The 13099-nt window shown below is 39.9% G+C and overlaps 1 protein-coding gene across 3 annotated transcripts in view; it reads left to right on the forward strand.

Annotated features, from left to right (window-relative positions):
- The window catches only part of LOC101465580 (adhesion G protein-coupled receptor D2), an 87530-nt gene that overhangs the window by 34355 nt on the left and 40076 nt on the right, over positions 1–13099 (forward strand). For all 3 annotated transcript variants that reach the window (XM_004561998.3, XM_076874384.1, XM_076874382.1), the window contains 3 exons: positions 3746–3787; positions 7293–7346; positions 11410–11554. In XM_004561998.3, the coding sequence (XP_004562055.3) occupies positions 3746–3787; positions 7293–7346; positions 11410–11554 (241 nt within the window). The remainder of the gene's footprint in view (positions 1–3745; positions 3788–7292; positions 7347–11409; positions 11555–13099) is intronic.

Here is a 13099-nt window from a genome sequence, read left to right on the forward strand (position 1 = left end):
GCAAAAACGACGTCTGTATTTGCCAAAGATCTGTAGTTTTTTTTTTTTTACATTTGAGGGAGTTAAGCTTCATTTAATATATTCTCTTACAAAGCAGACACTTAAACACAGGAATAAAGCTTTTATTACAAGTATAACCAGCGGTTAATGGCTCACCTTAAATATTTAATGCACTCAGCTGATGCTTTTACGAAGAGTGAGTTGCAAGGACAACAGAGGTAAATTTCCAAAGGAGGTTGTCGACATCACAAACAGCCAGTAGTAAACAATATCAGGGCTAGCCGCTTTAAATGGCTTGACTCAGAGTTCTTGAAAGTAAATCGATGTCTGACTTTCATTTGTTCTTTCTGTTGTCCAGACAAAACTCTCAGTATCTCTGATAAGTAGGATCGCGCATGCACGTTTACACAAATGCACTTTCCTGCCCGGCACTGCGGCAGAGCACATCTCTCTGAGGCAATGGTGTTTTTGGTCAAACACAGTAACTTTTTAAACATACAATTGTTCCATAATTAGTGAGATGCTAATTAATTTATGCTCCCCTGTTTGATGTACAGTATGGCAATACTTTGAAAGCAACTGTGTTCGTTCTTTGCATAAATTTGTAGCGTTTTCTGCAGAGTTCAAAAGAAATGCGGCAGAGTTTAGAAAGGCACGCTTGCATTTAAATAATGCGCCCCATTTTCCCGTCTGTTTGTTTTTAGGGATAATATTAATGAATTAACATTTTAAACAATCCGTCATTATTGTTGCGCTGCCACTTATTTTTAACTCAATTAGATTTTAATAGATCATTTTTTCCTAATGTGCACACTATGTTCTCCCCACTTTGTTCACTGCACAACAAAAGATTAATTACAAATAAGAGGAATGATCAAAAACATGATAATCAAATTGCAACAATAAGTTGGGAATTGCAATTCTAATGCAATACAATGGAGTATGTGTTGCAAATTAACCACCCACTGTCTGTTAGTGTGTGTGTGTGCTTGCTAACATGTGTGCATGTGTCTGTGTGTGCAAACAGTATGGAGCCACGCTGAGTTTACATACATGATAAACACTTTGCTTGTGCTTTTAAATAATTCTCAATGGACATCAGAGATTTTAACGTTTTACCTTATAGAGGTCTAATTATTATATATTTATCAGCAGAAGGACAGACACCCCAAATACAGCCCTATAGTAACAATTCTATCTCACATCGCGAGTGATGTGCATTTAGAGTCAGTCCATATTATTTTTTAAAAAATGACAAAAAACCATATCTCTTTACTTTTCAAAAGCCTTTTACTAGCTGACGTTAAATAATATACCCTCACCGTCCACTTCATCACGCACATCTAAGGTTAAACTGCTTCTTACCACAAACTTGCATTTAGGCATGCAGACATGCTCAGGATGCCCTGCTGAAGTTCAAAACGAGCATTTTCCCCAAAGAACTATATCTTTGAGCTGATAGAAAGGAAACGATAACTATATATAAATAACCATTGATTACAACCAAGGTATGCAGAACAGCATCTCTGAGCACCCCATCCCTGAAACAGAGGGGCTAAAGCAGCTTCCACTCATGTCGGCCTGAAAACAGGAATTGATACAGTTCACACAGGCTAAACAAAAGACTAGAAGACAGGAAGACTGGTCTGATAAATGGTCATTTCTCCTGCAACATTCAGATTTTAGGCTCAAAATTTGCCATAAACAACGCTGGATCCATTCTGCCTTTTATCAATAGTTCACACCGGTGGTAGTGTCGAAATGGTGTGTGGGATATTTTCTTGGCACACTTTTGGGTCCCTTTAGTGCCTTACAATGTGACCAGTAAGTGTATAGATTCAATTGACTGCTAAGAAAAACTGCTGAAAAACGTCCAGGCTTGGCATATATCTAGAGTAGCCTTTCACTTTTGCAGTCCAGTCTCTTTGAGCTCGATGGCTGAGTGTCATCTAATGCTCGTAAATTGGAGCAGAGATGATAACAGATGAAAAGATGATCTTGCTGTCACACTTGGAAAACAACACAGTCTCATCCTTCATTCGTTGATTCATTTATTTATTTAACGTGAAGACAAGGTTTTGTGGGCGCTGCTCTTTTTTTAACATTACTCCTGTGTATCGGGTAGTTAAAGTATAAGCTATGGGATGCACTTTGAAAACCAGAAACCTCAGCTCACCCACTGTTATCAGGTCACCAACCTCACCTATGCTCTCATGGTCACACTGTGCTATGGAAATTTTTTTTTTTTTTTTTTTTTTTTCTTGTATCTATTTTTTGGCCACTTCACATGAGTATGTAGCAGACGGATCTCGGTGTGCGATTCCTTGTTGTGTCTTCAGAATGGCAGAGACAAGAGAAATTGTCAGTTGTACGCAAGGTGTCACCAGCCTGCGCGACAGACGGGGCAATTCAGTCCCCGGAGGACAATGCGGCCAGGTGAATTTGTAGTAGCTTGGCCTAGAGGTCATCATCGTCAGCCACTGTCGCCCTGTCACTCCGAATGGGCCCCCAAATCATGTTGTCAATGGTGATGCATCGAGATCTTCCTCGGGCAAAAATTGGATGCTCCAAACTCAGCTTGATTGATGCATTGGGCAGGTTGTGCCTGCCTGTCTTCGGGATGTGTCCTTACCCTGGTTTAAAGATGAAGCAACAGAGACGTACTTGGTTGCGGTGAAAGCAGAGAGATGTACTTTTAAAAGTTTTTTTTTTTTTTGTGCTAGCGGTTTTCTTATCAAAGAATCTACCATATCTATCAGCCTTGAAATTTATAGGATTTTAACTGCCTTTTCATTTTTCTCAGTACATCTTTTGTGGCACGGTTCAATCAGTGTTCTGAGAATGTTGTTCTCACTGTTTTCATTGAGGCATCAGGATTACATTATGGCTCGAAGGCGAATGCACAGCTTGTACATTCAGTGGATGCCACAATGAAACGGAATGAAAAATAGCTGTTTTTCTGTGACCAAAAGTGCAGCCTTTATGCATCCAAGGGCATGGCATTCTTGGGCCCTGGGTACTAGCCGTGGAGTGTTGTGAACATGAAATATCTTCTTTTATGTGCCATTTTTTTCATTATGCTCCCTCTGTCTCTTTCTTTCTCCGCTTTCCTCCAATGGTTTTTCCTTGATGGTCTCGTCTGGCCCGGGTTGCTCTCTTTCTGTGTGTGTGAGTGTGGGGCTGTGTACATGTGAGTGTGTTTTAATAGACGCCACTGTTAATGCTGTCTTTATTGCCTCGTTTCTTGCTATTTGCGTAGATTTATGAGCACAGATTTTTGGTTTCTTTACATAATGCGTGTGCTCTGTGTGTATTTGTTAATACTCAATCATATAATTGTGGTTTTTTTAATGTCAGAGAACACAGTATGAATATAGGCACTTGAGATTTTCTATTTCAATAAAACTGTGTGGAACCTTGGGTTGAAGCCTTTGATGGCTTAGCGCAGCCTGCAACGAGGAAGAAGTCTTGCAGACGAAACAAATGCAAGCTGAGCTTTATACAGAGGTGGCCCACTTTGGAGAAGTTGTCCTACTTCTTTCCTCATTACTTCCGACTAAAGTCTAATTCAGCTCTGTGCGACTAGAATAGACTTCAAATCAACCTTACCTGCATTAGTTTTGATCTTTTTTCTTCTTCTTCTTCTTTTATTTTTATAAAAATATAAGAGAGAAAACAGGTGTAACAACTTTGTCCTCCTCTTCTTTCTTTCTCCCTTTCTCTCTTTCTTTGTCTGTGTTTACAGGGCCTGTTCATCTTTCTGATATATGGGGTGTACAACACAGAGGTAAGTCTGCATTGTGTCTCAAGGCTGTTGGAGTGAATGAGAGAAATGACAAGTTTCTGATGGGCTCCTTGCTTAAAATCAGTGTGGGTGGGGTGCGCCAGAGTGTGTGTGTGTGTGTGTGTGGATGGGTAGAGGGATGAGAAGGAGGGGAGGGGACATCGTTTCCATGCGAGCGTCCCACTGCCCTTCATGCTTGGACTAACTTATATGCATCTGAGTCCAACCATTTAACACTGACACGCTGCAGTTCTCAGCCACTCATTCCTCACCCACATTGGCTAATATTTCACTGCCTCTTTAAGTTTTTAAACTCACAGCCCTCCATTTAGCATCCTGACAAAGCTGCTGGCCAGGGCTTTGCAGGGCTCCAAGCAGTACCCGTAATTGAACCGAAAGAAAAAAAAAAAGGTAGTGGTGGTGGTGGGGGGACAATATGCAACAAACAATATAGAATGAAGGGTGATAAAATGCAATCTTACTGCCTTATTACCATTTACCAAACCATAGCTGTGCGGGGGTGGAGAATGGTTGAGCGTCTAGACGGAGAGTTGTGATTTAATGGATGAGTCGCATGTCACAAAAATCACTCTTGGTCAACTGTGGCTCTTTGTAAAGTCTGCATAGGTGATGCTGTGTTTAAACTTAGGCCCACCTTCCAAAGTTGCATGTGAAAATTTAAAATTCAAAAGTCTGAAAAATGTGCAAAAATAAAGAAAGCAACAAGCAAATGGAAAAGACTGTAAATCTGAATGTAAATGCAGCATACGAAGCAAAATCTAAGACACCGTTTCTGCGGCTTGCTATTCATTTATGGTGAATACACATATACGCTGTCTTTTTGTTAGGCTTTTCTTTGACTGAATACACAAGGTCATTGGTCATTAGTCCATCGTCCTCCACTGCTCTTTTCTATTTCTCTTTCTTCAGTCTCTTTTATTTCAGCTTTCTGTCATTATCACCTGGCTGCTGACCATCAAAGAGAACATCTCGAGTTTTCTGTCCTTTTCCATTTTGTTTTCTCCCTCCTTTCTTCTCGAGAGCGCCAAGAGCAGGGTCCCTGAGTCATAGGCGACGTACTGACAATGCAGAGCCAGGGAGGGATGACCTTTCGCGCTGTAAAATACATCAATATAGCATTCTTGCTTAAGTGGCTTTTCAGTGCTCGGGAATTTGTTTTCTTACACTCATGCTGTCCTTGACCCTGAGGTCCTCGTGGTTTGTGAGCAGCTCCTCTTCAGGTTTGATTTTCAAGAGGACCTCACTGTTGTGGTAAAATTTGGGGGAAACAAAACAAAACAGAAAACTGAGTGATTATTTCATCTGCTCCCACTGACCCCGCCATCACCTCTCGAAGAGTAGGGAGCTTTTCTTTTGTTTCTACTTTTTCCTCCAGATTGTGATGCTTGGCAACGTTGGCTTTAGGTTTCAGCCTTCGTGACCCCTTAAAAGAAAATATTTGCTTGGTAAAAATTTTATTATTTTATTTATTTTTTTGTAAGGATCCTGTGGGCAGGATATACGGTGTCCTGGCATTTTGATTCATTCAAAAGCTGTCTTGGAAGGGACTTTCAGCGACAGCTGGTATAGCACATGGCAGGTACACAAAACACACAGTGAGCACACTGTGTGTAAAAAGTTTGCAAAGTTGCTGTTAGTTGTTAACATTTAAAACAGATGAGTCTAACCGCCTCTGTGTCAGGAGATTTCGCTTTGATATTCTTAAGGTGGTGAATTAACTAGTGCCTGAAAGTCAGGACATGCTCCATTTATGAAGCCGGTTTCTAGGCTGAATAATTACAATTGTGTATGGTATGGAAGAGAGACTACATCTGCTGCTATTACCCTCAAAATGTATCGTTTTAATTGCTAATTACCTGACAGTAGCTTTCCATTATTCATTGCAATTAGCTTTTCCTTGGTGGTCACCTTGTAATCCCACGCTTTGATGACCTTTTATTTCCATCAGCTCCAAGGATGTCGGCAGGTGTTGTCGGGCAGACTGCTTTAATATGGTAATCGCTTAGCACCCATTTACATGGGAAACCATGCTTTGCATCCTTTGCATCATTGCGAAACCTTGAGTGTGCGCAAACCCCTTAAACGCATAACGATCATCTAAAACAATGCCCTTCCCCTCATTGTCAAATGATTAATTAAGTTGTGTCATGTAATTGCCTCAGCTCACTGGCTGCTTTTGAGATCAGTGAAACCCTCGCATCTCATTTTGCCCATTAAAATAATGTTAAGATAGTGTCTATCCAACATCTGCACTGTGTTGACGACCTCCTTAGTATCTTGTCAGAAATAATAGAAGGGCTTTTGAAACGCAATGCTGGCATTGTTGATTTTGCCTTGTCACGAGGCTTAGGCTCTCTTCATTATGTCGCCCTTCAGCAGTGGTACGTATGCAAAACATCTTCTGCATACACATGCTGTCTCTGAGACCGTGTGTATGCGTTCACTGTGGTGTCATAATTTATAACACGGCGTGACTTAATGAAGCCATAAGCCATAATGCATATTCACTAACGTTGTGGGCCGGGCTGGGACGGGCTGTAGTGATAAGTGCCCAGCCGATACAAATTTACAGTTAGTGCTGACAGAGGGCACAAACACAAGAGCGCGCATGCATACGCAAACATACACATGCTCACTCTCACAAGTACCAGAGGATTTTGAAGAAGATAGGAATAACTGAACTACCGGCAATTTTTTAACCTATTTATATTTACTTATTTATTAGTATTTTGTTAGTAAACAGTTAAAGAAATTTTAATAACAAAATAATAACAGCGCCCCAATAGAAATTAAAGAATAAAGTTGGTTTAATAAAGTATAGGAATAGAAAAAATGTAAGAATTAATTTTTGTATCCTGTAATATTTATTTCACTGTACTGAGAAATTAGCAAAATGTAATCGAAGCAAAGCAGTTCTTGTAAAGAAAAAAAAAAATAAATAAAAAAAAAAAAAAAAAAAAAAAAAAAAATATATATATATATATATATATATATATATATATATATATATATATATATATATATATATATATATATATATATCAACTTCTGTCTGGTATTTTATGTGTTAAATGAAGGTGTGCAGTACACTGTTTCATCTGAGTGTAAAAATGTAATCTGTTCTGCTAGGCCAGTCCCTTCTCCTCCAATAGCTCCCATTTGTTGGTCCCGGCGCTCTGTGTTGACAGATGATAGCTTGAAGTCGTCTCCTTAGTTTGCCAGCTCTATGTGTCACTTTCAAGTCCCATTAGCCGCTGGGACATGCTGGAGCACCCTCTCGCACACACATACACTATCCCAACCACTGCGTGTCAGTGTCTGCAAACTAACCCTCAAAATATGTTCCTTCCATTCCACATTTTATTCTCCCTTCTCCATTTTTACACTTTGCATACTCGCAGGTGTTTGCTGTGGAAGATATTTTGTTTTAATTCAGCGTGTGCTGCAGTTATCTCTTTTGCTCCCATTCTCTGTGTCTTTCTTTCAGGTTCGAAGCACGGTCAACAGAATCAAGGAGAGGAGAAAAGCGCTTAATTTTTCAGTATGTAATCTTCCATTTTCCTGTGAACAAGTGTGTGTGCACGTCTTTATTCTGTTGTGTGTGTGTGATAAACACTGGTGTGACAGACTCAATTTTCCTTACAGCGTTTGCTTCTCATGAAAAAAAGAAAGAAAAAATTCCTACTACAGCAATGCCACAAAGAGTCTCTGTACATCGGCTCACTAGTCGACAGTCCGTGTTAGATGCCCTTATACATCAAACATACACCCATAATAACCCCCCCCCCTTCCCCCTTCCCTGCCCTCCTCACTCTCCCCATTGCAGCACCTTCATCGTAGCAATGTCAAGCTCCACGGTGGGTTACAAGTTTCTAATCCAGGACAAGCCATCCCCTGACATTAAAGTGTCAGGCCAGTATTTATACCTTGGTGGACGCCGTTTGGCTGAAATTGTGGGATGCTGCACGTGTGTCTGTGGTGTGTGTGCGTCTTGGGAGATTATAGCCTAACCAAAGGACATTAAAAGTAGTCACAAGTCTGTAGCACACACAAACATGCACATGTCAGACACGCATACAATTGCAAACCTTAACGCCTTGACAAACTCTCATTAAACTTATACCCAACCTCATCTTCCAATTGCATACACAGGTGCATGTGCATGAAAAGCCTCTGCTCCCATTGGAGCACACCACACAGCACCTTTCTCTGTATTCTAACCCACATATGTGACCCACCTTATAATAAAAAAGGAATGCAATAAATAAGTTGGCTAATTAATGTTTTCTGCATGTCTCCCTGTATGCATGTCTATGCAATGGGGTTGTGTGTTTGGGGGGGTTGGGGGGGACTTGCCTCCTGGTGCAATCTGATATATTGGTTGCTCATGTTATCAGTGAGCCCCCCCCCCATCTACCATCATTTTTACTGCTTCCTCTCCCCTCTGTGGCGGCAATTTTCCAATCCTGCTGGGTTCCGCTATCAGAATGCGTTTTTTAGCCATCACCGCTGCCTGACAGTTTTTAGCTAATGCTATCTTGTGCCATAAATCCTGCTTGAAATACTGTATCTACCTGTCCTTTGGTTAGATAGGAGACATTTGGCTCTAGATGACCGCACATGCCCCTATATATCCCCTTGTTGTAAAACATAGGATTGGGTATTGTGCCTTGCCGGGTGAGGGATAAAGAGGCTTCAGCGTGTTACTGCATATGGGGTCATTTGAAGACAAATGGCTCTTCAGAGATAGAGGGATTTATATGTTGCATTACTCATGAGTGAAGATTTACCCCGAAAAGGATGATTCACAATAAATTCATTTTAGGAATTGAAAGTGGTTATTTAAATAAAAAAAAGACAATTTTAAGCTTTCATTGTCCTCTTATACCTTTATTGTAAAAACATTAAACGTAGCCAGTACTAAGCCGAGTTATGTCAAAGCCACCGCAGTACTGACTTTTGGAATATGCCTTCATCTCTAGGCTGATGTAGTGTCTCTAAACAGTGCAAAGGGTATAAATGCACAGTATTCTGCCAAAACCTTGATCCACCCATCATTTCTTTATATTTTGCTAGGAAAAGGGGAAATATGTATAGAGATTTCTTGAAATATGCAAAAATAAATGGAAAAAAGTATATAAGGCAAAAACAGAGTTTGAAAGTGCATATTTGGTTTCACTATCTTTACTCTTCAACGCAGCCTGAACTCTCACAAGCAAGCTTGTCATTTCTTATGCTTTTACTGCACTGGCATTGTGTTTCTTATGCTAAACAATGAAGCTGTTGCCAATCACACCTTTCCAGATTATGTAACTGTACTTTTCTGTGTTTAGAATTCCATGAATGGTGGCACAGTCTCTACCACCACCAGTTGAAATTCAGCCTCAAACCATGACAGAGCCTCCACCGTGTTTTATACCTCCCTGTTTATTTCTGCCATACATATTGATGACTATTTGAACCCACAATTTAAAATTTGGATTCATCAGCCAGCTTTATCTTGTGTAATACTTCTTAATAGTGGTTTCGTCACAGTCAATTTTCTAGTAAGACCATGTCTGATGAGGCTTCAGCAAACAGGAGAGCAGGAGATAAAGGACCATATGTATCTCTTAGAGCCTATGTGAGGGCTTTGCTGGATTTTTTTCTCTATTTCTTAAATAATTTATAGCTTAATGTATCATCCAATCTATTATTTTTTTCAGGGGAGAAAAAACCCGCACCAATGATATAAAAGTCTCAAAAACCCACAAAACCCGTATATGATATATTAGGCATTAAGGGGCTAAGGACATAATGTTCATGCTTTCATCAGCTGTAGATAGTGTTTTAGGCCTGCCACTTGTGACCCCCACCAGTCTAGTTTCCTCAAGGACACACTGCATACTGTGCTAAGATATGCGAAGTGTTTGGCTAATAGCTCTCTTAGAATTTGCCATAGTATTTCTTGGTATTTTCCATTTCATTTAGAGAAATTGGAACATTTTTGTTCCTGCTGCCAGTAAGTATTTAAGTTATTTTTATTTACTAGTATTTTTCTTCCTGTTATGTGTAGACACATCACTGGTTCATCATTTCAGGTGCTTCAAATGTTTTTTTTGGAATACTTTATTGATTCATACGTCAGTGTTCAGTGGAAATGAGTGTTGGCTGAAACCTTTAGACAGTACTGTATGACAGTCTGGCACAAACACATCATTTTTCCCTGGTGTTGCAATATTTAACTTTAAAAGTCGTTGGTCTTGCTATAGTCTGCTATCGTTGAAGAATTTGCAGGTGGCTAGATTTATAACGACCGATTAATCTGCTATACATGGCTGTGAACTGTGGGAGAAAGCTGGAGCACATGGAGAAAAACCACACAAGCACAGGGAGAACCACCTACTTTGACAGCTTCTTGTATAAATTCCACCAAACCTAATCACACACTATCCCCTCTTTAATTCCCCACCACTGCTGACCTCTTTAGCCCTTTTCCTCTACTTGGGTGTGGATCTCAAACAGCGTTGTTTTCTTGTTTGACCCCAGGGAGCACAGTTTTATACACACACACACATACACACAGCCACTTTGAACAGTGTCGCCTGTCTGTTTGATACCTCGTACCTCTTGACCCACCCTGACCTTCTTGTACACTCACAGCCAGATTGCTTTGTGAAATAAAGCTGTCAGTTGTAGGACCCAAATAAAAAACAACCCCCCCCTTAGTGCTCCGTGCCCCTGACATCACTGAAATATAGATATAAATTGGAAGTGGATTAGTTTTTTTGATCTTAATTCAAGTTTTGACAAGACATAGGAAGCTACATGTAGAAGTTACAATTTAAAAGAAAAAAAAAAAGGGACTAGAATTTGGTGTTGGTGTTTCCTTTCTTGTCTTTATCTGGTAGCACAAAAATATGTGTTGCTCAAAATACTTTTAATAAAATGCCATTTATTTATGTTGCTGGTTAAAGTGACTGACAATGACATGTCGCAGTGCATGCATTTGCCTTTTTCTATTTGCAGTAAGACAGAAGAGCAGGGTATAAAAGACATTCCAGTCTGATATAGTACAGTACAAGACTTAGGAAACCCTGGAACCTTGTCATTGGCCTCCTTGACCCCACAACTCCAATTGAGAGCCGTGCAAATAAGTGGGTTTTGTGTGATTGCAGTTTATTTTGGTCTGGATGGAAGATGCATGTGCATGGTGTAAAACAAAGAGCTCTTTCACTTACTTTTCTGCATCAGCTGCTCTAGCTTGCTGGCCACACTGTGTGAAGAATAACACAGTACGTAACAATAGCCTATATGATTTTTCGAAATCGTGATGAGGGGTAATCAAGGGAAAAAAGGCATAATTTAACATGAAATATCTACCACTCGTCCATCTGAGTTTAGTACACATTTCCTAATATATGTTTATGTATTTATTTTCCAGTTTTTCTTGAAAGTACTGTTAAAGTACCTTTCTTTAACATTTTAAATGCATAAGAGTGCCAAGTGGAATAGATACAGAAGGCAGCAACATAAGAATGATGATAATTGTATATATAACTAATTTGTATCACTAATGGGCAATTAATAAGCTGCTGATGATACTGCTTTCTTATATCTTATAGAACTGTGCCAGTTCCCGACCATCCAGTTCAGTTACCAACTCTCGTCCTGTCAGTTTCCCACTTGGAACAACTCCAAGCCAGGAAGAGGAAGGCTATGCTTGCAGCACCACGCTAGGCCCGGCAATGCAGGAAGAGAACAGCCAAGGTGAGCTCTGACTCCAGTGTCATGCAACTGTAAGTGGAGTTCACAATCCTGGAAAAGTAAAAAATGAAAGAAGTTGTAATGTCCAAAAATCACAGTGAAGCAGTGATTGATTTCTGTCCAGTGATAAACATTGAAGACCAATCATGGTGCATGTATAGTTGGCAGTCATGAAGGAAACTTTCTATTGTTTCTTCTGATTAACTAAAAAATTCATTTAAAAAAGACTTTTGTCTCAATTTAACCCTTTAAAGCCGGTCGGAACAGACACGCTCCATTTTGCATAACTATTTTTAAATCCCGGTAGCACTGCAACCACGTAAGCTAGCGCAATAATTTTTTTTGCATATGAAACCGGAGGAGTTGTACTTACATCTTATGCCATCAGCTTGTCCTAGGTCACAGTTTCCTTCCACATATAGCTTTGCAAAAACTGCATAAAAAGCACTTGCAGCAACAAAAACACAATATTCCAGAAACACGCTTTGCCGATCCGATCAGCTGTTTGTAACACTTCCTACGTCCATCAGCGTGAACTGTCGCATGTCTGCCATGAGCTGCCCGAAACCAGAAGTGACGTCATTTTGTGGAAATGTAGTTTTTTACGATCGGGGCCTTATGAGCCTATACTTGTGTTTTTAAAAGTTATGTTTGAGTTTATGACTTTCTGTGTCGTTTCTGGGATGCTTAGGACTCATATTGCACTGCTGGAAATAGTTTATTTTGATGCATATGCTGTTATTTTGCAAATTTGCATTATAATATTTATTTTCGTTTTTCCTGCAGTATATGAAAATTGGTGTATTTCAAAAATAAAACTATGAAGACACTTAAAATAAATTTCCTGTGGTGGGAAACTAGTTTGTGCAACTTTTTTGTATTTACAGTTTTGAGGGATAAGCCTCTTAAATTTCTCTAACTAGAAATATATGTTAAAAAAACAAAAACGATTTTCAATTTTTTTGTAGTTTATTGCACTTTTTTGCAATTTATGTAATTACTATGCACCTAATGCAGACATATTATTAAAGTTTGGGCTATAATGGTTGTATTAATCAGAAAGTCGGTGGTTCGATCCCAGGCTGCCTCCTGGCTGCATGCCAAATATCCTTGGGCAAGATACTAACCCCGTGTTTGCCTACTGGTGGTGGTCAGAGGGCCCGGTGGCGCCTGTGTCCGACAGCCTCGCCTCTGTCAGTGCGCCCCAGGGCAGCTGTGGCTACAATGTAGCTTGCCATCGCCAGTGTGTGAATGTGTGTGTGAATGGGTGAATGACTGAATGTAGTGTGAAGTGCTTTGGGGTCCTTAGGGACTAGAAAAGCGCTATACAAATGCAGGCCATATTGATGTATAGCAACTTGAAATGCTCCCAAAATGGCTCCACAGCATGTAAAAATATAATATAAGCTCTGGTGGACTTGGTTCTATGGTAGGTCTTAAAGGGTTAAACAGTAAAAGGGCCACATTTCCAGCATAATGATTCCACCTAGAGAAATGTAAAGCAGTTACTGTATTGTATTGCTTTAAATAGTAATATTTGTCTTTTCT

This window comes from Maylandia zebra, linkage group LG15, assembly GCF_041146795.1.
Source record: "Maylandia zebra isolate NMK-2024a linkage group LG15, Mzebra_GT3a, whole genome shotgun sequence".
NCBI classification, from domain to species: domain Eukaryota; kingdom Metazoa; phylum Chordata; class Actinopteri; order Cichliformes; family Cichlidae; genus Maylandia; species Maylandia zebra.